The sequence below is a fragment of the Bombus flavifrons genome, chromosome 6 (assembly GCF_040668555.2).
Source record: "Bombus flavifrons isolate JBK064 chromosome 6, iyBomFlav1_principal, whole genome shotgun sequence".
Classification (NCBI taxonomy): Eukaryota; Metazoa; Arthropoda; class Insecta; order Hymenoptera; family Apidae; genus Bombus; species Bombus flavifrons.
Window position 1 is genome coordinate 10,872,936 of NC_138447.1, and position 26,676 is coordinate 10,899,611.

The window sequence follows — 26,676 nt, forward strand, 5'->3', positions numbered from 1 at the left end:
CGTTCCGATTAAAACATCCACTTCAACTATGCGCTTTTCGGTTTTGTTACAGAGACAGAAACAAAGCAAGGAGCTAATCCTGCAACAGGAACGCGCCTATCCTCGACTTTACTGGTCCTTGAGGACCGCCTTGCGACCTTTGATCGACGCCCATGGCCAGCAACTCGATCTCGATCTCGCATCTCCCGTGGGAAACAACGGGGGCAACAATTCTGGCGGATCCAGTTGCAGTTCGACCGCCAGTAGCGTGGGCAATGCACCCACTGGTGTTAACAATCAACAGAAGAGACAGCGAAGAGCGAAGACAAATTCTGTCTCGGTAACTACGACTCAGTACAAGGCACAGGAGCATGATGACAATGACGAGACCGACGAAGAACCGGTCCTTTGAGGGAGACCCGTCGCGAGATGGGATTTCAATCGTGCTTCTATCTCATCCTCGCATCACCGTCGAAAACCACCGTTATCGGCATTCTCCATAGTTAGGAGGAGGCGGCTACGTTTTGCCAGCGCCGCCGCTACCGCGAAAATTCAAGATCCTGAGGGAGAATGTTAAGATCGATGTTTCATTAAACGAAATCGATCGTGCGAGAGAGGGAAAGATCGCGACGAATGGATCGATGATGAGATACATATTTATATATAGCTGTACGAGAACGTACTCGGTCTTTTGGACTATCTTTGCTAGGCTACTATTCTGCCAGTAGCGATCGTTCGATCGTTTTCTTGTTTTCAAATGATCGACGCGTAGACCAGAGGGTTTTCGAAGTTCGTTTGGTGACCCTCTGTTTGTCCAAGTCTCTTGCGATTTGTCGAAGCTTCGTTAAGATTCCGTGAATACGTTTGCGATTCTCTACTTCGATACGAAGTTGCTGTAACGATTATGATTTGACGTTGCGTCGTGAAGCGTTTTGATTTTCGCACGAGCGGTCTCACGGGATGTCGATGCACGAAAGTAGGACATTCGCTCGAACAATGAGCGCAACGACGGGTCGAATATTTCCTTTTCCTTCGTGTTCTCGGAAGAAATGGTTGTCAAAGTCTGAGAACGATCGTGGAAACCGTCGTCGCGGATCGTTAGATATGTAACGACATAAATTGCTTCGTAAGCTACTTAAGGAAAACGTTGTGTGCGTTTAAATGTTACTTACGTAAGGACACTTAGCGTTTAATAACCACCAACATGTTGAGACTTCGGTTGTACTTTTCAAGTTCAGAGCACGCGATGGCGACTCCAGAGTCTTGTCTTGTTGAAGCAACATTCGAAGATGCATGGATCTGGATAATGGAAAATGGAACTGACGTTGAAAGAAACAAAGATAAAAGTACGAAAAGAAGAAAATAAATACAAGTCGGTTTGACAAACCAATTGGATTCAAGTGCATGACTGTACTGACTGATCTGTATAATTGGATGGTACTAGGTAAACGAGAGTAACTCGAATGACTTGAGAAGCGCCAAAACCTCGACTGCTCAAGGGACCGCATTGTTAAAGATAAACGAAGGACGCTTGATTTTTTATATAATTGCGATTTGATAAACCAACGAGCCTCGTGTCTCGAACCGGTGAACGATTAGAGTTAGTTGCTTATGATACGAACATTTTTGTAAAATCGTATCCGCGATCACTGTCGAGACGAGCCTCTTTTTTCGAGCATTTTTTGATGATCGAACGCGATTCTTCGCACGATGTCTTTCAATAGGAGAGAGAACGTGAGTGGATTTTAAATAAGGATAAGGATACAGGGATTTTTTTTATCGTTTGGAATCGATAGGACGTTCATTTTTTTGCGGTCAAGAAAAATGTCGTCCTTGACGATTCGGGAACAAATTGAACGGTGGAAAAAGCAAAGGAATCGAGAAGGAAAACGCGCTTGTTCGATCTTGCAAACATGCGCAGACCAATCGACGATGTGTATTTCTCAACTTGATCTGTTTTTTCGCTCCATGGGAACGTTTATCGTACTCGGATTACGTAAAGTCGAACAGAGGATTTGAGTAGTGAAGGTTTTGACAAATTCTCAGCCGTATCGCATTGTATTTCGATGGCACGCACACAAAACTTAACGCCTAGCCGCGTATATTCGTAAACATATACGTGTACATACATATATTGCTTCTGTGACGAGTAAACCGAAGAAACATGGTATATATATACACATATATATATACATATACATATATACATATATACATATACGAATCATTAAACGAAAGCTTTTTCCTCTTAACTGGTAAAATATACGTACTACATCTATACATATATATCATGTATGTCGCCTTGTTCGAAATCATTGGCGGAATCATATTTTTCGAATATTGTATAGCCGTTTTTTTTTTCGTCGGTGAACAAAAAAGAAAATAAAAAAAAAGGATACACGTAAGAAACGTCGAATTATTCGCGAAAGAAAAAGTTACGACGATCGCATGATATCTTTCATTCTTCTCGATTTACCGTGGCCGAGCGGGCGTACTATTTTCGGATTATATTTGCCGGAAGTAAGGCGTTTGCCAACCGTGTTCGGTCCAACGGACTGGGATTCGTGTAACGAGGATATATTCCAGCCATTCTAGATTATATTAGTAGACCGAGAAGCGAAAACCAGTTAACGGTCAAAGCAGGATGGCATAGTGAAACTTAAAAATGTGAAACAGCCGTACGGACGCTCGTGGCCTCGATCTCGTCGCGATCGTCAGCGGCCGTTGGCGTCGATGGTTCGATGATCGAAATATCCTTCGGCTCGATACTTAACGAACTCGTTTTACGTTTTCGTTTCGTTTTATGTTTGACAGCTGTGTATGCTCGCTATCGTTAGGATTTAACTAAGGAAGCGTAAGGTTCCGTACGTACGTAGGCCGCATGTAAAACACACACTGTAAAACGTAGATACTTCTGGTACGTACGTTTCGCGTCGTACCGATTCTTCCTAACGAGCCCGTTCATCCGTTTACGGGACGGAGAATGTGTCGGTGTTAGATACGGAACACCACAGAGGCGGAAACAACATTTAACGGGAAGAAAAACACGTGAAATATGAAAGAACGGAAGTCTCGATCTATATGGATTTTCGCGGATAGATATTACCATATTTTCCGAGGGTTACGAGAGGACGTTGTTACTGTAAAGATATGTAAGTTTATTTATCGCTAATAAAAATGAACGTTTAAGAAAAATTACGTGGCTACCAGTGGATATATGTATTCGTGTTCAATTTCCGGTTACCTTGCTCCTTCTACAGCCACTTCTTTCTTTCTCCTTTTGATGAAATGAAAGCGATCCATATTCATCTTTGTTTTCGTCATTCGCCCTATCTTCTGGTTAATCCGATATGAACCTTTCAATGTTAAATCAATTACAGTGAGTTATATCAATCAGAAGCTAACAACTGATCCTGGTATAACTTTTAAATTCTACTTTAGTGATCCATTCTTATCAAAGAACACGTTGTTTAGTTGACTCATACCTTTTACCTTTTACCTTTTACTTTCTTCCAAGAAATTCAATTTGTCTCTCGATTAATCAGATTCTCTAAAATTTTACGAGACTCGTCCATTAGTCTCGTGTGAACCACGACGTGAATTAAATTACATACATCAATTGGATGCTAGCAGCTAACCATAGTGTAACACTTTTGCTTTCTACACTGATATCTATTTTTACCAGATTTCTTCTTTTCTCAGTGAAAGGGAGTAGTAAAGAAAATTGACACAACAAGGAACGTTTGTTTAGTAGATTTATTAGACCCTTTAAAATATTTGAAACAGCGTGCGGCTCTTGTTATTTGGCGTAACAGTGAGATATCGTTAATAAGGTACACAGTACGAAGCTCAAGGAGAGCGAAGCGATCAAGATCGATTTAAAATTCACAATTCAACCGTTCCCCCTCGCGGTCTCGACTCGCTCCCTACGTTCTGCGAACGAATCGGATCGTGGGTATCGTTCGAGACCCGCGCCACTGAAAGTTTTCGAAAAGTGCAAGTGCGAGTTCTCGCCTCGTCCACGTGTTTCGTCGCGTGTTCGCCAAAATGGCGGGAACGCAATACTAATAGCTGTTGCGATCAAACGTCGTCGATCGATCTCTAGCGACATCGTAACGGAGAACCCAATCTCGAACATATCGAGTTTACTGCGGTGCTGGATCTTCTTAATTTTTACGTTATTTTAGGTGAAGAATACGGTGCATCACTTAGATTAGACGAGAGAGAGAGTAAAATCGAAAAATCCATATATCTTATGAGAAGAAATCGATTATCAGCCGATCGCCTTTCTTTTACAGTGACACAGGCGATCGAGACATCAAGAGACTCGAATAGAGTTTAATTAGTCGAGAAAATCGTCGTTTATCTGAGAGATGGAGCACGATGCTTGCGTTCTTTAATCAACAAGATCGTTTAATTAGCGATCGTGTCTCCGTCTCTTCCACCAACCTCTCGTGTCTTGCTTCGCGCGAATCACAATTCGCAGAGATTTATCGGTAGACACTGTAGCGCAGTTAACGAAGAAAGTTAGACGACGCGTCGCTTGCTGGGACCTTATGTTACACGAAACGCGAGCCGGTTCTCTCGCGTTCACGTTACACACTGCGTCGTTCATTCCGCTTGCTACGAAGACGCTTAAAAATATCAGCACTATGACGTCTGATGGTGTATCAACGTAGATTTTCTTTCTTTAACGATCGACTGCACCGTTGCAATTAAAGAGGATGGGATGGGAAAAAGAAAATCGTTTCTTCGCGTGTTGCTATAATAATTCGATACTCGTTGCTGCGAATCGATAAAAGGAGATATAGAGTCGATCGATGTATCGTTGAGAGTGTTCGGATTTGGGTAACGTAAAATCACACCAGACGTATCTACGAATCATGTGGTAGATGAGATTAGAGCTTGTCGAAAAGGTCCCCTGACATTGGCCGAAGATAACGAGCGTTACGATTAAGCCAAGTTCAAAGTGGCGCCGTGAACTCTGGGTCAGAGAGTGGCGCACTCTGTCGGTCCGAAACGCAACTATCTTCCGCGCCGGCGGCGATTTAAATATTTTCTGCGACTTTCCTTACATTCTACGCTCGACTTTTTCCTCGCTCAAAGATTTAACAGACGCAAGCAGAAGGCTCGGACGTTACGAGCATATCATTTTCGTTCGATGCACATCAGGCCGAATTTCGACACGAGATGTTCGCGATACATGCAACGAGGTGAATGTCAGAGGGGAAGAAAGTGTGCGACGAACGTGATTGTCCGTTGATGTTGGCTTGATGTTAATTCGTTCTATCTAATAGAGACACGAGAATAGATAAAATCCTAGTAGCCCGGGGACAGCACCTCCTCCTCCTCGTCCTCCTCGTCGTCGTCGATCCCAGGCTCTCCGAGCGCATGGGCGAATTCTGGAACAGAAATACCTTTGCTGAAGTTTCGGCAACCACGTGTCCTTAAAGACGTCACAAAAATAAATAGGTTTGCCAATACCATTTTCATGTCGACCCTTTGCTTATGGAATCTATTCAACGCCTACCCTCCGTTCGAACGCAAGCTCCAAAAACCCGGTATAGAATTACGTACGTTTCAAAAACTTCTATAAAATAGAATTTACCCTTATCTAGTTTAGAGATATATTCGTTCGTACAAAATATTTCCTGTGCAGCTGGTGCCCATAAATAAAATAAATTCTCTAGAATGCGTCCCATGGTCCAGTGTCAAATTCGATGAACGTAAATTGTATTACCATTGCTCTCGTGGAGGGTCCCAGAGATACGTTAATCCAACTGCAAGAGATCACGAACGAGATGCTTCTTCCAACCCCAATACTACAACGGATCAACAATTCCACGCGCCATGTCGCTTAAGGAAATTCGTAGGAAAAGATACACGGAAGCTTTGGCCATCTTTGGGGAAAAAGGGAATAAATAGGGTAATCGTGATCGAAATGTTTAGGTTTATCGCAGATGGCGAATGCACGTTCCTCACTCATGTACATAATATATCCGAAAACACAATACTCGAACAGAAGGTTAGAATATAGATAGAAACGACAAGGGCGAGACAGATTTTTCCTTTCGATTCTCTGTTAGCCGCATCATCGAGATGATGGAATTTCTCCAAACTCGCAACAGTCGATCTTCTGTCTGCTCTCCTCGAAATATTTCTTTGGTATTTTTGTTTGTTCGTTCCCCCAAAATTTTCCTATCCCCGACCAAACATACATCGATCAATCGGGATCTCACATCACACGCGTCACGTACTCGAGGAATTCCCAGTTCCATTCGACCATTCGTATTTTTCTTCGATTATTAGGAACTCCTATGGGGCATTGGGCTTACCATAGAAATCGATTCGGCCGTCTCCGTCCACGTCCACTTCCTTGATCATGTCTTCGACTGAAACACACAGCAAAACCAGCTTACATCTTTTCTTTTTCTAGTATGGTTTAAAAATTATAGGCGAGGTAAATCCGCGAGTAAACAGGGATAAAATGATTATGGTTACGGTTTTCCCTCTTTCTTTTGGCTTTATCTCGATATTCGCTATTGTCATACGTGCTTACACGCGTGAAATTCCGCTGCACTTTATACGTGTATACAAGATGCGGATCGAATCAGCTATATTCGAGATGGTTTCTCTGGTAGTTTCACGAGAAAATCTGTCGATGTGAAAAGAACACTTGAAAATTCTTTCACGATATTACGATAATACGATTCCTTCTTCCCAAAATTTCTTACAATCTTCCTTTTTAGATTGTATTATATATTTTGCATCGTGGACGTCTTCCTTATATTCTAAATTGCACGGAAAAGTGAATTGAAAAATATGATATCATGTAATTCCACAACACGAAAAGAAGGACGTGTACGTAATTCTATTTCAAGAACGCAATATGATTTCATTTTTTTTTTTTTATCGCAAAATGATACTTTTGAAAATTTTGTTTTACGGCTGCAGATTTCTCATTTAATACCAACCGAACTTTCGTTTGAAAAATTCTTTCGTTAAACCATCAAAACGAATTTCGTTCTCACTGATTTTTGTGAACAGATTATATGCAAGGTTATTACAAGTTGGGTAGAACGATCGTTAAATTGTCGGACAGCTTGACGAGAAGTTGAAATTAACATCTTCACCGTTAACATACGCACCGTAGGCATTCACTGACATGGCAAATATTGCATTTAGTCTGATTAGAGTCACCTATGAACGTTCCTATGCTAATTAACGGTTGCTGGTAACGAGCGCCAATTTAATTTTTCACCGGCACGGTTCGGCCTCTCGTTCCCGTAAAATTCGAAGTATTAGCGCTCGAAACAACGTACCAAGCGATTAATATTCTGGCCTGCGCTTCCCACGCGCGAAAAACACCTCGATAATGTAACCGCTCTGCCCCTCGCTACGTGTTACCAGTGTAATACAGGAAAAGTGGAAAACGACCGATCGTGGTCAGACATGACGCAACCACGTCGACAATTTCCCATTTTAATTCCGTTTGATAATTCGATAAATCGTCGCGTCAATTCTATCGTTGCTAATTTTCTTACCAATAATTCTATTCTTCCGCAGATATTTATCCGTTTTCTTTTTCTTTTAGAATTTTCTATACGGAATATTGATTTATGTAATTAATATTTCACTCGCTAACTGTAATTCCTCGAAATGCAACAAATTCGTACATGAATTTTGAGATTGCCAGATTGTCTAAAGGATTGTTATTTCTATCCTTGTACAGCGTTTTGCCTATTTTTCCAACGATATTTTCTCTATTCTTCCCTCGGATTTTTATTACTCTATGATTGGCTTTTTATCAATTATTAAAATTCGATCTTTCCACAAGACTGTAAGTGACTACTTATATCCCTGTAATTATCCCACTCGATCTTAGTTTCAATTGTAACTGCTAATCCATCGTGAATGCAACAGCTGCGTTATTGCGAATTCCCACGATCCTCCGCGAACGATAAACGCCATATCTCGTATCCGCTAATACTCTATTAATTCTCATCACGATCGCTATAATTGCACGAAACAAGTCACAGAAGTGTTTTCAGTGGCCCAGTACGAATTCCCATAGACGATTACTGTTTCTTCTTAAAAGTTACCACGACTGGAAATAACGTGCGCGTAATCTGATTTTTCTACCCTTTATAAATCATTCTGACCTAGATTGCTTCTTTCAAAAGAAAAAGATATACTTTTTTGGTGCGTATAGCTATTCCTTTAAAATTTAGAAATATATTGTTGAGACGATATATTATACAGAGAGTCGCAGATATTAACGGCCAAACGTTGCCAGTATATTCTGTGCGCGTAAATAGGGAAAAAGTCTTATACAAACATAGGTCGTTTAAAACTTTATTAAAAAGTTACGACAAAAATATGAAATACGAAGGGAACAGTGGCAGACTTATGGTTATTGCCACATAACGTAGGAATACATCAGCGATATTTACGTTCTATCTGTTTATCTGAAGGCAGCTAATTCTCCATGTGAAAATGTTATTCAAAACCGATAATTCAGGATCGAAGAGGCTGAAAGTAGAATTTATTATCCAGCGAATTTCATTTCTATTTTCTTTCGTTAAATGTAATCATTTTGAGATGTGAACATCTTGAAATGGAGAATTTGTTACATTTGCATAAACGGAACGAATGTATGTGTCGCTGATGTGTTCTTACATTATATCGCAGTAAGCGCGAGCCTCTTACTGTTCCCTTTGTATTTCATTTCATTTTTGTCATAACTTTTTAATCAAGTTTTAAACGACCTACGTTTATATAACAATTTTATCTCCTCTTTCCTTCTTCCCCAATATACATGAGAACAAAAAATGAGAAATATTTTCAATACCAAATAACAATTTGTAACGACAAAGGTTTTCCTGTTCTCGAAATTTGGAGATCCTTGGTATTTCTTCGACGATTTTGTTTAATATTTATTCCTCTATATTAACTTTTAATACTCCTTTCCACGTTTCTTAATATTTGGAGATATATTGTCCGACTCTACACAAAGTAATCTACTTAGAAATTCTACTTCCCGGTCAGACACGTCTATCCAAATGATGCAGATGTTGCAGTATTGCGGATGAGTCGTAAATAGATTGGGAAGGATATCCTTCAGGCTTCAAATACTTGGGATTTTGATATTATTGCAAATAGAAACTTGAGAATAGCAACCCTTGCGATAATTCACGAGAAACTGAAGGATCGTTGACGGTAAATTTTAGGGTAAAAATTGGAAATGATTCCAATTGTGTTTCTCGAAATTCTGAAGCAAATAGTTATTTAATGATATCAAGTCGAATTCCACGATCAAAAACAGTTAATTCGTAACGAAGATCTGTAGCATCGATGTCGTGATCGCTTGAGATCACTTCTTACCGTATCTCCTTCTTCGAAAACATCTACGGTATACCGCGTGACTTATGAATATTTAATAACACTCGCTACTAAATTATACAATTGGCAATTTTCTCGGTGGGCTATTACCGTAATCGGTTTCATAGCCTACGGCAAATGTTAATACCTAGATAGGCAGAAATACATATAGAGCATAAATTGATTCCAGTCAATTAGTAACCTCATGCCATATATTGGACGGATTATTACGTTGCCCTGTGTAGATGAAGCCACGCAATTTACCGTCTCTCAGAACGGGTCGCGCTATTAACTCAACCCTCGACAAATTTGCTCCAGATGCTTCTTGATTGTCTATTGTAAAACTTTCGCAAAGGTTAGAAGCACGGGAAACAGGGAAGAGAAAGAGAGACAGGAGTGGAGGATAGTTTCGTTGTTTTTGCGCGGTCACTGTTGTTTTATTGGGCCATTCGAGCGAGTTAAGTTTGTTAACAGGCTCATCCAGCTCGGTTGGTCACCGTAACGAGACGTGGTGAAAAATATCGTCTCTACCGTGAATTTTCAAATCAATGCTGGCCGCTAAAGTCAGAAAGAATTGAAAAATTAAAAAATAATCCTAAGTTTAACTATTTGTATTCCGTTTGCGGTTCCATAGCTGTGAAGACAACGTAAAAGTTTTAATTCGATTTTCTGATGATAAAAAAATATTTCCCACATCTTTTTTCTTTTGAATGCGAAGCTTATAGTTTTGGGAAGTTTCACTTGGAAGTATTAGTGAAACTATGTACCGAAGTTGCAGATACGCTGCATCATAAAAATTGTAAACGTTACTATGTATGACATGGTGTGACACGTATTTCACCACAGGTATGCACGACTTGTTCAACAAGAGTGAATTAATACCTAGCCTTCTGTGCTTACTTAACTTTCATTAATATTCACATTCCAACGCTCGAGGGATATTTTAAGCAAAGAGGAAGGATTTGGCGTATTCCATAGTTATTTCTCCCAAAGTGTTGCAAATTTTTCTCGTGTCGTAAAAAGGAATCGTACTCGGCAAGTATCACTAAGTTTGGTAGCCATTCGGCGCGCGATCGCGCGTAACGAAATTTCTCACGAAGCTTCTTTTGCGAAAGTGTTCTAGGAAAGTGCTCAGGCGATCGGTCGAAACGACGGGAACATGACGTACAATTTAAATTGCAAAAAAGTTTACGAGATCGTCGTGTAAAAGAAGGATAACTTCAGAGGAGCTGTAGTCTTTGTTTCTTTGCGTGACCCTACGAAATTCTAGCAGAGTCGATCGAGAAAGGAGCAAAGAATTCTTCTTCGTATTCTTTCGGACGAGGGAATCCTCGTCGAACTTGCGGAAGCTTGCAACGACACGTCAAATAAAATTAGAGATCACGCGTGTCGGCTAATCCAACGAGATAACAAGGAGGAACGAGAACAGTGGCAACGAATGTTTTTCCAAATGGAATTTTATTTCGTTTCGCGATAATAACAGCCATTTTGTCTTTTCGTCTTTCCCCATTTTTCCCTTTATTTTCTCAGACTCGCTTGCACTCGAAATAATATTTGAATTTCCCAAGTTAGTTCCCAGGAACGACCTATATTTTTCGATTTAGCTTTCCTTAGATTTCCTAACGAAAAATTCCACACAGTTTGGATATGGAGTGGTGGAAATGTACGAGAATACCTGGACAAATTTTAGCGGCGCGAATATTGCAAATATTTCGAGGATGCGTTCGTGAAGATTTCTGGCGAAAATTCGCCGCGACAGATAGAGCGTTGCACGATCTTCGTCCGCGCGTTTTAACCAGCACGATGTGAGATTGGAATCGATTTGTCGCGGGAACGAAAGACAAGCGCGGAATTGCTATCGAATGAAAACTTTCCGCGAACTTCCCTTCTCGTTTTTGCCTCTCGGGAGGCCTCTTTCTCGTTTGTACTTGTTCGACAGTTTACGAACGACGAATCTCGATATCTCCGATTCGTTTAATCAATCTGAAATCGTTTAGTATCATATAATTACGGTGTATTTTCACGCTAGAACTATCAGAGTGAAATAACTAACTGGTAACCTTTCATAGAAATTTTATAGATTTATCGCGACATATCTTTGATAAAATATTAGGTTGTCCGGAAAGTTTCTTTCGTTTTATGAGGAAATAATAGACGCGCAACGTTTTTGATTTTATATTATTTTGTCGAATTACGTACGATCCATTTTGTTCTGTAGAGATAAACACCGCGACATTTCACAGACTTGGTTTCACGTTTGTATGAAGGTGCATTGTTGTAAAAAATACGTTTACGAAAGAAAGACACTTTCCGGACAACCTAATATGTGGATACATAAGAAAAGTTAGTTTAACACAATGAAAATACTCAATGACAATTTCTACGAATTCGTAGCGTTAAATCAAAGAAACATGAAAACATATGAAACCAAAAATAAGATAAAAAATATCGTACTACAAAAATTGGTGCCATCGATATTGGTTATCGGTAACCAAAATAAAATTTTGGTCATCGATAATGGTTATTGGTAACCACGAAAAATCCCAATCATTTATATTGGTTACTGGTAACCAACAATGGTCATTCGTAACAAGAACAAATAAAAATTCATATTTTTCAATCGTTTCGTTTTTTGAGAAATTTCTTCGAAATTTACTGTTAACTGACTTCCATGTAAATAACAATGAAATTTTTACTCGCTGACTTTTTTCTAGAAAAATTGTTGAATACTTGACTATTACCTCGGATCTCTGAGTATTAAATAAAAATAACTCGAAATTGGAATTCGATAATTTTCCCTGAAGGTAGAGAACTTTTTATCTGACTTGGATATGACGATAATGGAAACATCAGATAATACAATCTTTCAGATTTATAGCGTTAGACCAATATCTGTTTCTAAGATCAAGTTCTTAAAATTCGAAGATTCGTTTGTCTGATTCGGCACGGCACCATCTACTTACGCTTTTACTTCCCGGTCAAGACGCGTCTATACAAACGATTCTGATGCTCTGGTATTACATACGGATCGTAAATAAACTAGAAAAGGTATCCCAAAAAGCTTGGGATCTTAGAATTATGGGAAATAAAAATTTTGGTACCACGACCCTCGTGATATATCACTTGCTATGACTCCTACGGTTTTCCCCAATTCTTAAAGTATATACATCTCATGCATTGAGTACCACATATTTCTATACTACCCTTCCTTTCTATCCTCACAAGGAATACTCTTGAATGTGCTCCACGTCACACCATTCTGCCGTGAAGTTCCATTCATCCACCGTTTTTACTATCAACACTGTCCATTATTATTTTCATTTTTGTTTTATTTATCCAGACCTTGCTCGCCCTTTCGATTTATTTATTCGCATCTTCGATTTATTTGTCCCGGACAAGAGAATAAAATTCACAGTCAACTTCAAACAGACTGCATAGGAAAACGTATTTACACCATCCACGACACACGAAACTCGATACGTCTGCAAGATACAGAGATTTGTTTGACCTGAATAAAAGACTGCAATTTAAAGAAAACTTCAGACGGACCGAGAAGAAAATAAATATGTCATCCACTGTGCTATACGTAATGGAAAACGTATTAAATAAAATAAATATAATATAAAATGAACAAACTATGAAATACAACGTAATATAAAATAGGATAAATAATATATGAAATACAAAGTAATATAAGACAGAATATAAAATAAATATAAATAAAATAAACATACAGACAACGGTAACAGATACGTACTCTCTTCTTCGGACAAATCCTCGCCGAGGCACTGCAGCACGGCTCTCAGGTCGGAGGCGGTGATGTATCCTCGATTGTGTTTGTCGAACACCTGCAAGCAAACAACGAATCGCTACAGAGAACTGCTCGCCAACATTCTACACCGTATGCCATCGGTTAGAGCATTCGGGTTTGAATCATCCGGGCGAGATAGATTCTTTTATTTCGAGGTAAATGGAATATCCGCGCAAAGAAAATGGCAGACGACACTTTTCTCTCTCCGAACCTAACGGGAGGGTGGCTCTTTTCGAGGGCGTCGATAATCGCGCGGACGATGAGGCTCGCGAGTAAATGCCGACGCGGGAATAATAACGAGGCGCACGTCTCTATTATTTGTCAGGCCGTGCCGCTGTCGCAGACGCAATCACGAAACCATCGCATTTTTGTGGAAGTAGAATTGGGATTGATGCAGCTCCTGGGAACGTTCTCTGTGCGACGACCTTCGACTCGCTCGTCTAGCTCCGGGTGCAAACGTCCTTCTCCGATTCTTGCTTCGTTACCAGCAAATTAATGGGTTTGCATTTTCCATGGAAAGAGAAACCAGGCCACGTTTCTAAGGAGTCACGTGCGCAGTCACAGCGTCGAGCAACGATGTCCATTCGCGACCAACGTCGTCGAGATTTCTACTGAATTGTCAAGCAAACAAGTAAAGTTCATCGACCGAGGATAACGAGGGGGTGGAAAGGGGAGTAAACAGGATCGAAAAACGGTTATTTTCGCTGATCTTAATGGTCGATTTTCGGTATCGTGGGAATACAGTTGCTCGCGAAAGTATTTGAACACTGGTAAACATCTTTTCCGATATATCGTGTTATATAAAATATATATGATATATCCGTTATATGAAATCTTTTGAAAGTTGCTAAAATCCGATTAGTATCTCACGATCGCATTAATCAAGTTTCAAACAAATTAAAAAATATTTATATTAATAAGTCTCCGTATTCAGTGGGATTATCTTTAATATTTTATATACTTCAGTTGGCTATTCATGCTGTGTACCGTATACCATTCCTTTTTACAAGATATATGTTTGCAATAAATATCTTACAACATTTATTAATCAATAGAAGCATGGCAGCCGTGTCTTGTTACAGGGTTAACGACATTTCAAAATGTTTGTTATAAAACACACAATACACTGCACAGAAATTTTCTATGATAATTGTCCGAACACTTTCCTGAACCATCAGTCGGTGTTTTGCGATTATGGGGGATATTTGTTACGGTAGGAAGAATAATTGAATTAGAGAGCTGATCGCTATTCAGTTATGATACAAATATTGTAATGCAAATGGTATTACACGAATATCTCAATTCGTCTGGCGGTTCGACATTCGATCTGCGTTTCTGTTTTTATTGGCTAACGAAATTGCACAGCCACGTTTATTCATCGGATATTTTGAAATCGTCCAGATCCACATAATCACGTTGATCCCGTATTTTTAAACACGTTTCTAGTTAATTCAAATGAAGAGAAATCAATATTCGCTCTGACTATTTACGATATAAAGAAAACATCGCTCCAATGTTGAACGATTTTTGTTCAAAATATTACATCGCGATAAATGAAATAATAAATGTGTTTCGTAATGTTCAGAACCATTATACTATCCAAAGTTTAATTTTCCATGATGCTGTTAGTGGAAAGTGAACAAGCTCGGAACGCTACCTGTTTCTTAAACGAAGATAGGCAAATTGATAGAGAGAAAAGTTGGGTTGCTTAACGAGAATCGTCTCCTTACGATACCGCGCTTCGCTGGCGCGCAATATGTAGTTGGTATTTATTTAAATGGAGCTACGCATCGATTCTCCTCGTTATTTCGCTTACAAGGTAACGCCTTCGTTGCAAGTCGGAAACCTACTTTCCAACAGCGTACAAAACAATTTATGGAAGATTATTTATGGAATAATGTGCCTTAGCTTTATTCAGCAAAGAGATAGAACACTCGAGTAACTAAATAGTCGTTTTCGCCCCCTTAACTTTCCACCATCTGATCAAGTTTACGCACAATGGCGCCAAAAGTTTCTTCCCTCGGCAATTACGCAATGCGTTCCAATTTACGAAGTCCTTCTTAGACGAGGTAGGGATAAGGGCTCGCTTGAACACCCTTCCATTCTTTCCCTTTCCGCAGCATCTTGAGGTCAAAGGTAACAACGTCGGGTAGATAGTCGGTGATTGCGAATCGACCAGTTTCCAGGTGGCGGAACTCGCCGAGTCTCCCATTACAGCTTAACGATTACACACACTTTTCTGTTTCTCCGTTGACTGGAAATCGTTGGACTGGCTCCGTTTCCGATCACAGGGGAATATTGTTCTCCATTGTGCAAGGAAATGGGAAAGGGCAAAGAAAAAAAGTTCCACGCAAGATGCCGCGTCTCGAATCGCGACGACGCGCTTCGACGTGACATTCTCACATTCATCGACGTAGGAAATCGTAATCAAGCAGTCATTACGGCAATTACCAAATCGTTAGCTCTTTAACTATTCCATTATTTGCTCGCACGAGTGGTTCGTCGTGTGGTCGTCGAGCCAACAAATATAGCACGTCGTAATCAACACTATCGTTATTTGCATACTCGAGAACCGAGCGTGTCTCATGACGATTCCATCGCACGATGAGTGCAATTTTTGCGCGATAGTTTCATCAGTGAGTGACTGGCGAATGGATCGTTGATCGATCTATCGAACGAGTCTCAGTGGAGAATCGAATTCGAAGCATTTGGATTGGAACGATCGATCTAATTGATTAATCCACGGCTGTTCATGATCGACTTTTTTCTGGAACGCCTCGATCAGCCGCGAGATTGGATATTTCAGCAACTAAACGAAAGGAAGAGATTGTGTTTCGGAAAATGGAAAAGTAGACTTTGGTTTTCAGTGCCTGGAATACACGCCAATCGTGGCAATAGACATGTAAACTGTGCGTAATTAATCAATCGTCGATTAAGTCTGCGTTGCAAAGCTTAAGGACGATTAATCGCATACACGCTGTGACGCGCGTATCGCGTATTCTACGTCGACCCTCTTGAAACAATGTCACGGCTGAACGAGGCAGGCTAACGAGGAAAAAATCTGTCGCTGATCGGGGCCGTTGCCAATTAGTTCTCTTTACAATTCACGATAATAAACTGGAATATTAAACAAATCGCAGAGAAACTAAACAGAGAAAACGAGAAAAAGAAATAACGCGACAAAAGAAACTGTGTCATATATATGCTAATGCAAAAGACGAAGATTAAAATAGCCGATTTTTCGTATCCAATTCACCCTATGATCTCTGATCTAAGATCGCCTTATGCTGTTCTCTCATGCATACGCTCGTTTGTCTCGCGCAAACGTGTACCAGCGATAGAATAAATCATGCCAGACTCTTGCCAGGCTACGAGTCAGATAACCAAATAAGTTCCTCAGCTTTATCGCGAATCCCGGACAAATCGTCGAAATTTGGCACGACCAGAGGCAGGTACGAGAGAAAATCGAAAAAAGGATTATAGAAGGGAATGGCAGTCGCTACTGCGATAAGGTGATAATCGCGAGACGTTAGGACGTTGGCACGTGACGAACGTAATCGAGGCTGTAAGAACATAAAAAATTTCCCAAGTGTCGGGCCACTCGCATCCGGAATATTAAGATTCGCTCCAATTCCTCGCACCCTTCGATTCCTTTCGTGATAACCAATTAGCCCATTGTTTCATCCTCTTCTTTCAAAGCATACACTTTGTGATATTAAAAGTGGCTCGCTTACAAGGGCATATCTTTCCTATTAGCTGGGCGCGTACCTTTTCTATTTGCCTCGCGTAAATCCAATGAAAAGCCACTTTTGTCGATTAAGGAGCGATTACACCGTTAGTAAGGCGAGAAGATAACGTTTCTGGTTTTCTGCCGTGGTCGAAGAAACACCGTTGACTCACGATGGATGTTCGTTTTTGACGATGTTACAGTAGTCCTTTGCTGGTTTAAATTAACTTAAATTGGACTCTCTGTAGCTTTCAACTGACTCAAAGGGCGAGCAACATATAATATTTGCATACCAATACTCCTGGCACACGATCTAGAGTTTTGACTCTCTTCTGCTCGTCGTAGATTTCTCCGGTTCACAGATTATTCCATTTTTCTTCCTATCGATGCGTGTTCCTTACAGACAATAAATTGTTTATTCGGTGCAGCGATCTGCATATTCAACGACCTCTCAGATTTTGAACCTTGTTGCTTTTCGATTCGTTTGGATATTCTTTTCTGCAATTCGTTTATTCGTAGACGCCACGCAAAAATTGCATTTCTACTTGACATCGTAGAATTACAGGTAATTAATTTGAACGCATCAAATTGTTTTACAAATTCGATATCGTTAACTGATAAAACTCATACCTCCAACATGTAAATACCAATACATTTCCATTTTGAAATTTAATTTGTTCACGGTTGAATAACATCGATCGCGCAATGAATAACATACTCCATTAATTATATACGTTAAAACGATTCATATTTCACTGCGCGAATTGACTCCCGGAACCGCGCAAAATACGGTTTGTATTTAACAAACAAAAGAAAAGGAAGAAGACCAACATTTCAGAATGCAGATCATGGAATATGACGTTTGGCAAGAGATCGCTGTCGCGTTTTTTTTTCTCTCTCGATATTTTTGTCCTTGTTAGCTTTTCTCTAATGTTCACCCTTTCGCCTCTTTCCCCTTCCTCAACGAACGTAATAAATCTTACTGGTCATCCGCTATACTCTCGATCGTTTTATCCCGTTCTTTCGAAGCCGTTTCTCGCTTTCTTCCTCGCTTTTCACTTTTTTCTCTCGTGTTTTCCGGCTCTTTTTCCTTTCTTTCTCTTCCTCCCTTCCCTTTTTTTTTTATTCGCCGGTGCCTGGCTACAATCCGGCTGCCGGCGCGCTCGCCAGGCCACGGAGATTAAAATATCGACTCGGGACACTGCGATACGTCGCGTCTGACCCCAATGCCGGCTCGCTAAACTCTTTAAGCGCGCGTTAGGCGATTTAAAGCGATCGAGGCGAAGCTTTCAACGCGAGTGACGGGTTGAATCGCTCTCTCACGCCGCGAAGCCAACGACTCCAAGCGCTTTCACACCGCCATCGTTTATTCTCCTACCATTGTTAATCGAATAATCAACGATAGGACGTGTGTAATGAAGCGTATTACGCACCTAGGGATTTCGATACGATGTTTGTTCCTCGTCATTATTAACATTTAATCGTTGATTTTCCAAGGGATATTTGATGCGCGATAAAACGAAGTTAATTAATTCGTATCGAATAAAGGCGGTCCACGATATATGTATACTTCCCACGATAAATATTCCGCCTCGCCTATTACGAAGCCAGATACTCAGCCTGACAACAAGCTTGATTTCCAGACAATATGATTGCCAACGAGACGATCGTCGATCATCGAATCTAAAACTAAATTAATTCTGCGTGGTAAAACGAGCAGGGAAAACGAGTACCGCGAGAAGTCATTAGCACTCGATATTAAGCTGAAAATTCATTCGAATCGATTAAAAAATTTCGATAACTTTTACGATCGCGTGGGTCGAAGAGCACGCGTTAGTCTCCTCGTGGAGATAATTGCTTGAAAACGAGGCGAAAATTATTTTTTTAAATTTCAAGCTGCCGCGATCGTGAGTGGATACGAGAAGCTAAATGGAGCGGTAAAAGTGACCAGCGTCGGCCGATAGCGTGCGTCCGCGCGTAAGCACGTAATGGCTTCGAGAATGGAACGAGGAGAAGGAAGAGGAACGGGTCGTTAATAGCAAGACTGAGTGTAGGCCGCACGCAACGGCGAACAGGTCGTTCTCTGGATACCGCAAATTGCTTTGTTATATCTATGTACGTATGTATGTATAGATATATGTCTGTTCATAAGTATTAAGACGTCTATGAAAGGTTAAATTGTGTAATAAAATGAACGATTACTAGGGAATTATTAAAGTCTTTAACAAATCTCATTTGAAATCCTACGCTTTAAAGAACTCATGCACTCAATATTATAATAACACCAGTTACGTACAATTCGATTAAATTCCTTTTTTACCTATATTCGTCGTGTCTTTCTTTAAGGGTTTCAGCCAATCTCGGCATTCATATCTATCGTGATATGTATAATTTTATGTGCTAGACTAGATTGATCGCGTAGTAGTGATACATGTATGTGAATACGAGTGTATGGAAGTATGCGTGTGCGCGGCGCCTCGAAAACAAAGCAATGTAAACTGTTCAGTTAACAGTGTGGTATGGAAGAAGGTGAGACGCGTGCAAGTGAGTATCGATGAATATCTTTGAAATCGTTTATCAGATAAATATATAACTATTCTAATATAAATTCTAAGTGTAAATTTAATGTTCCTATAGCATTATTTCGGCAATTAAGATCCAAAATTCTCAACAGTATCACTGGTCTTCTTACCGTATTTGTCGCTTTTTGATCCTACGAATTCTATAAATGATTTTATATATTTAGTTTCCTGATAGACTAGATCAATTATTATGCTCTTTACGAGACCAGTTGATGTCCTCTTGTGTATTTACGAACGGGAATTTCTACACGTGATACCGCAATGAAAACCATAACTTGGTTAAATGTACTGATATTCAACATCGAATAACGAATGAAATAATACTCGAGTTTTATCTGGCTGACAAATTGACCCCTGACCAGGGATGGTAATACGAGCCTCGTTAACGGACGAAAGGAGACGAATATTCCATGGAAATGGTATCGTATTCGAATTAATATGCAACGATTTCTTGGATAAACGGAAGAACAGAGGATGATTAAATTGATATCGCGGTGGTGATTTTTCTTACCGGATTCCAGCTTGAATATATGCATGAAGGATCATAGGGAGGACGACGAGACGAAGATTTTTTCCCTGATAATCGAGAAACGCTCGAGGAAATAGTATAAACGCAGCCGGCCAAGACGAAAAGGAAGGGAGAAAAAGGGAACGAGTAGAAACGGTTGGTTGGTGGAGAAAGAGAAGAAAGGGAAGACCAGGCAACAAAGGCCGTGGAATGGCTAGGAAAGTGTATGTAGACGGCACGGCGGAAAGAAGAATGGTACACGAAAACGACGGCAGGATGAATGTCCTTGTGGTCGAGCTACGATGGTACAGTCATTAGAATGTATTGTGGCTCAACGGTTTGACACGCTCCCTTTTGCGACGCGCCGCTCCACATACCTCCGGTTCTCGTTCTCCAGAAAGTTTATCTCCACCAAGGCCTTTTCACTTTTACGCATTGGCAGATGCACAGAATTGCGCGCCTCGTGCATATAAACCAGTCATTCTAATATACTAAATAATAGGTAGTAGAGCGCTATACTTTTTTTGATCTTTTGTGGATCGTGGCTCGGTCAGCTCTGCTGTAGAGTGGTGAGAATGCGTAGATGGTAAAGGCACTCGTGGATAGCAGAGACAGACTATCAGACTATTTTCTAAATTTGATAGCTATTATGATAAGTTATCATAATCTTGGGTTATGATATAGCGGAATCGTAGAATTAATGGAGGGTAAAATTAGTTCCTTAACAATAAAGTACGGTTGTCCGAAAAATTTCTTTCGTTTTATAAGGAAATATCAGACGCACAATGTCTTTTGTTTTATATTAGTTTATTGAGTTATGCACGAACATAATAATAGAAATAAAATGAAATAGATCATATCTAATTCAATAAAATAATATAAAACAGAAATTGTTGTGCATCTATTATCAGCTTATGAAACGAAAAAAACTTTTCGGACAACCTAATGCTTGGTGTTTCACGTCGAATAATCGTACTTCAATCGATAAAAACGAAATGCTAATATTCTAAATAATCTGTACATAATTTGAATAATGTTAGATAAATAATGTACAAATAATAATGAAAGCTTCATATCAATATCTTTCCAATGAGAATAAGTTTTCAATGTGGAGTCAACGTAATTTACATTTTATACGATATATTGAAATAAAACCTTATATTTGTATTGACATTTTCTTTTCGTTTTTTAATACTTGGGACAGTAATCAATATTTACTGGTTTTCTGCCTGTGAATAGAACACATTAGTCGTAGGTCGCATTATTCTTTTTATACACAACAGATAAAACAAAATGTAGTGGTCTCGAGTGTATCCGAAGCTTAAAATATTAGTAGCCGCTACTACTTCTCAGTTTAATTTACGACTTCGCTATATCTCGACACGCAGTACACAACTGCGATCGATTTATTTGAACAACAGTTGCCGGAATCGCAAATGATTCATTTGCCTCTGTCCGTCGAATATCAACAAATTGGGAACACTTTCTTGAGCAAAGGCGTACGAGAAACGGAGGACTTCTATTTCTGTTGCGACGTTGCATAGGTATATCGACGTTGTTTACATTACATTTTAGCAGTGCAATCAAGGAAATGGTAACTAACATGGGTTTGTTAAATTTGTTAGTCAAAGCTAACTAAGCACAGTTAATTCGTCCGATACTTGATGATACAATCTCTCGTTGTATTATCGCGAATCAATTCGTGACGATCTTTACTTTTAACCTGGTAGCCAACTAAAACCTTCTACAATCATGGAGTTAAGAGTTAATAAAGACAATTTGTTATATACTTGCAAATACATATAAACACAGCATCGTTTATTTGTAAGACAAATAAAACGTAAGAAAGAAGGATCTCTGAATAACAGAATTATTATATCTCCAAGAGAGTACTGATCCAAGTGACAATTTAACTTGTCCTTGCCGGTTAACAAGTTAGTGTTTGCGGAACAATCACAAGCAGACAAACTTCCGACAACGTTGATTCGCATTACACGAGCTATGTCTTCATACAACTCGTGTAAATGGAAAATAAAGGCGAGTCTGTGTCTGGTAAGAATCCAAAGCTCGCCGCAACCGACCGATGAATTCCCAGGTATTTTCTCAACAATTTTTCTTTCCTTTTGTTTGCGCCATTATATCCGAAGATTACAAGCGTTTGCGAATCCTCGTTACCTCAAATTGAGGAAAAAACGGCTGCTTTACTCCATTCTACACTTGTTTCCTCCATTTCACCGAATATACTGCCACAGGAGGTGACAATTTTCGTTTCCCATTTTTTCAACTAAAACGCTTGTAATCGCACTAAATTCTCGTTTACGAATTGCACGTTGCACGCGCTTCGCAAACGAGACAAATTGCACGAAATATATTTCGGAATTATGGCTGGAACGTGTTGGAACGATGGAAACGCGGAGACTCAGGAGATCTCGCCATCGGCAAGATGAACGACAAACGGCCTTTAAAGCCGCCATCATAAGACGAAGTTAGTTCGGCGGAACGCGTATTGAGGTGGCTAAGCTCGTTCAACTAACTAATATGTACGATAACTGCGCGTGGGTGGTACATTATCGCTGCGCTGGAAATGAGGACGAATAGGTACGATCACGTGTCGAAAGTACGTTATCGACTTCTGGAACTCGAGCACATACGAGTCAGACCAGGTGAAAAAAAAAAGGAACGGAAAAGCGAACCGATCGACTCCTGGCTGCAGAAACGTATGTTCTAACGAATAGTCCGGGGAATCTATGTTTTCAAGGGAAACGCAATTCGTGATAAAAAGTTGTTTCAGCGGGATACGCTAGAATGTACTAATTAGATACTTATTCGTTGCAGTATCAGCTCATTGTAGCGTGCATCGAAGCGTATACAAACGTAATTCGTTCTAAACATTGTCTCTGTATCTAAATTAACATATATTATATTTTGTAGGTATGGAAAAATATTTCTGAATTCAGTATATACCGGTAAATATTTCTAAATTGTTTCACAAATAAATGTTTCTGGTGTCGAATTGTCAAGGAACAAATAAAAAGTTGATCAGTTGGTGATTAAATTGTAGGATATAGATAAATTTAATTTCGTCGTATACATAGTAAATGTGAAAAGATAAGTGAATTAAATTAATAATCAAATAATGTTACGAACGATAAAAAACAGCAGATTGACAATTTAATAATTGTCATAGTTGCCCGCAGAATTCTTTATGGAATGGAAAAAGCGGTAGGATGGATAATAGGATTTTTCAGCATTCGTTGTATTATTCCACCGCATACGTATGCATATGACCCATCGTATATTCTGTGAAATGTTGTAGAATTCGTTACGACGCGGCATCTCTTACGAAAATAAAAATCATAATTAACAAATGCGCCTGGTGCTATACTTCCCGCGCGACATTGTCACGTAGTACACACCTTGCGTCGTATAAAATCCACGCAACCCAAATTCCATTGAATGCAATTATCACGTTTATTGTAGCCGTATAACCAATTGTATAATAAACTAACAATGTAAGTGCATATATTTTGAATGCATTATATTTTCTATCCATAGAATCAAACAAAATTTGACAGTAATCACGTAGTACTGTCGATGACGAAATATACGAGACAATACGTTTGCAAATTAGTGTGTTTAACGATATTATTTCTCATTAGGAATCTAATTTAAATGGTTACTTAATTCGCGTTGATTTCCATCTGGAAATCGCGTATCGACGATCGTCAAATCTATCGTACACTACATATGACCAAAAAGTTTATTTTCTCTTCGAAGAATTTGATCGAATTATCTACGATATGTCGACGAAATCATATACTTCCTCGATGGTACTCACATCGAAACTAACCCATTTGATACAAAACTATATAGACGTTTGCATTCCATACAATAGTATTCGCTCTATGCAGTCACTTTGTTTTTGTTTTACGATCAAATTCACCGGGAATTCGACTCTACTCATTGAACGACCAGCCGTAAATTGTTCCACGAATTCAGCGATGTATACGCGATGGATTTAAACAATCCAAAAGAATCGAACGAAAAAAATGGTCACGAGATTGAATCGTATTACGCCGAAAGGACTAATGGACGTTCCCTTTGTACTACACGAAAGACCAGTGGTTCGCTGCGGTTTTCGTTGCAGTACTTTTTCGAAGCTTGAAAGCTACCTTTTAGCTAACCATCGGACGAAAGATTCTTGGTAACTGGAGTAGCTGGCATTTTCTTTCAGTTACGCTTTCTTCGATTAGATTACTTTTCACGAAGAAGGAACACCGTGTATTTTCTCTTCCGTGTTTATTTCTCCCGGTATGACGAATTATTCATCGACACATCCGTCGAAGGTTTATTTGTGGCCTCGATATTGAAAGCGAATCTTAATACGGAAATCGATCGAGGGCGGTTCCATTAGCGCCATCCTTGGCGCGTTTCGCTTTCCAAAGGTGACGATAATTCCTCCTCCTCGACTTTATCAATTTCCCCGTTGAAAACTGACAAACCTGTTACACCCTGGTCAGCAGAAAACTTCTATTCGATTCAGTTAGTCTCAAAAAGGATCATCTTTTCATACCTACGTTTAATCACCGTTTGATTCCGCGAGATTTTCAGTTAAAAAACGCCTCCGATTTTTCGCTGAGTACTCGTTGAATTTCGCGTACATACGTAAATGAAAGTAGGTCGTTACACCACGCGGCATTCTTGCTCATTGTCGCTCAAGATAAGCTCAGACCCGTTCCGAGAGGGCATTAAGCGTGCAACTGGAAAACTTGTGAAATCTCGCGTCTCAGATCCGCTAGATTACCGGAACGAAATTTCTCTCTCGTTCTCGGCTGCGAAACGAAATGAAAAGCGACAGCTGCACGAGAAAATCTTTATGTCGTATTTCGATTATTGTTATCTAATTTTCTCCGAGTAGAATATGCTCGTAAAGATGCTACTCTTTGCCAGTAGAACTACATTTATTTCAAATGTATATATTGGAATGACATATTAGTTATTACTCGATTAACGCTTTCAACGCTCAGATGTTTCGTCGACGCGCGTTTATCATACGCTGTTTACTTATTACGATGAAGCATGCGCTACGCTGTCGAAATTACTTGATAGTCAAAGTGCGAAAAATATGAAATTTTATGAATTCATCGCTTATAGCATATATTATAGACATATGAATGGCAAATTATAGCTTTTAGGCTTGAAATATATCTTTAGGTTTGAGCACGACAAGTGATACATACCGTAAATCGAAGATTTATTTCGAAGCAACACAGCTGTAAGCACTAAAAATAATTTTGAATTGTTTTTCGAAATTCTTATATAAATTCATAGCGTCGAATTGATTAAGTAAACTTCTGCCGATTAAAATTACATTTCCGAAAGTGGATTTCTATTATATGAACGAAATATCATAGATGGGGGAGCTCGGAAAACTTCTATATAAACTCAAGTTTTATTGCAGTTTATCCCTTGATGAATTTATATCAAGTTTAGATAAACGGAGCTCTACAGTATAAAAGAAAAAGTAGGCACGTGAAAGTAGTAGCAGCTGTCTACAGCAAGAATACAATGTTTGTGTAACAAATTGATAACAACTAGATAGAATGAAGTTTTGTAGACTGTAAAATCGATACACGGAAACTTGTTGCTTTTGCAATTCTAACGATCAACAATGCCTCAACAAACTTACAAACCTATAGTATACAAGATCTCAAACAGTTTTACTTGTAAAAACATATTCCATTATGGCTACGTTTAAAGCACCGCGTCGAAAAACAGCAGTTACATGTTTGCAAAACTGTTGTTTTAACAATCAACAAGGGAGTAAATATTAGAAAGAGAAGAATGCATCAGAAAAATATAATAGCTCGCAAAGTTATTCAAACATTTATAAATACCTTTTACAAATGTGTTACTTGTATTACAGGAAACATTCGAAATTTTTTTAATTTGCTCATTTTTTTTCTTTTGCTAATTTCATTAACACTGTAATAAGATTCAACTATTACGGTTATGTTGCTAAAGTTTGGAATAAATCTGAAAATCCACATAGAAGATATCTATAATCTACAAGATATCTAGTGCAAGCTTTTATTTTATAGAGATCACACAGGTATTTATATAGTCGATTATCCAATAATCCAATATCCAATTATCCAATAAATAAAATAAAATTGATTATATCAATAAGCCTGAATATTTTCCAAACTGATTTCAAATTTTACCAGTGTAATCCTGACAGATGTATCTCACGTAGATAATGAAATATTAATAAATTTTATACATATGATACGTACGTGAAAGTTTTCTATGATAAGTGTTCAGGTACTTTCGCGAGCCGTACAATCGAGAAAATGAGAAGAACTCTCTCATAAGTTCGACCTATCCTCGAAACGAAACATTGTCGGGAAAATCTCTCGAAAGAACTATTCGAATGTGGCACACGCTTTCTTCATTAAGATAACGACAAACGAGGTGGGTGCACGGTACGAAACGTTAAACGGGGATTTGCAAGGACCAACGTAATCCCATCGGTTCGCTCTGAGTTTGATTACGTCACGCGCGGAGGAGACTGAAACTTTCTTCGTTTTCTCGTTGTCACCTTCTTTATTCGGTCGATGCGCGACCAACTTCTCTCGCGGCAGAGAAGAACGATGATGATCCGGAAGGATTCAGCTTGAATCTTGCA

General features: G+C 39.3%; 2 protein-coding genes across 6 annotated transcripts in view; one reads left to right on the plus strand and one right to left on the minus strand.

The window, feature by feature from the left end:
* The window catches only part of LOC138180989 (uncharacterized), a 54,122-nt gene extending 50,948 nt beyond the window's left edge, over window positions 1–3,174 (plus strand). The window contains exon 8 of the mRNA XM_069115405.1: window positions 53–3,174. Within this exon, the coding sequence (XP_068971506.1) occupies window positions 53–391 (339 nt within the window). The 3' untranslated portion in view covers window positions 392–3,174. The remainder of the gene's footprint in view (window positions 1–52) is intronic.
* Window positions 3,175–3,717: 543 nt separating this feature from the next.
* Window positions 3,718–26,676, minus strand: part of LOC138181007 (calmodulin) — a 77,229-nt gene continuing 54,270 nt past the window's right edge. For all 5 annotated transcript variants that reach the window (XM_069115447.1, XM_069115450.1, XM_069115446.1 and 2 more), the window contains exons 5-7: window positions 13,118–13,208; window positions 6,315–6,371; window positions 3,718–5,381 (exon numbers count right to left, since the gene is read on the minus strand). In XM_069115447.1, coding sequence (XP_068971548.1) covers window positions 5,299–5,381; window positions 6,315–6,371; window positions 13,118–13,208 — 231 coding nt within the window. In that variant the 3' untranslated portion in view covers window positions 3,718–5,298. The remainder of the gene's footprint in view (window positions 5,382–6,314; window positions 6,372–13,117; window positions 13,209–26,676) is intronic.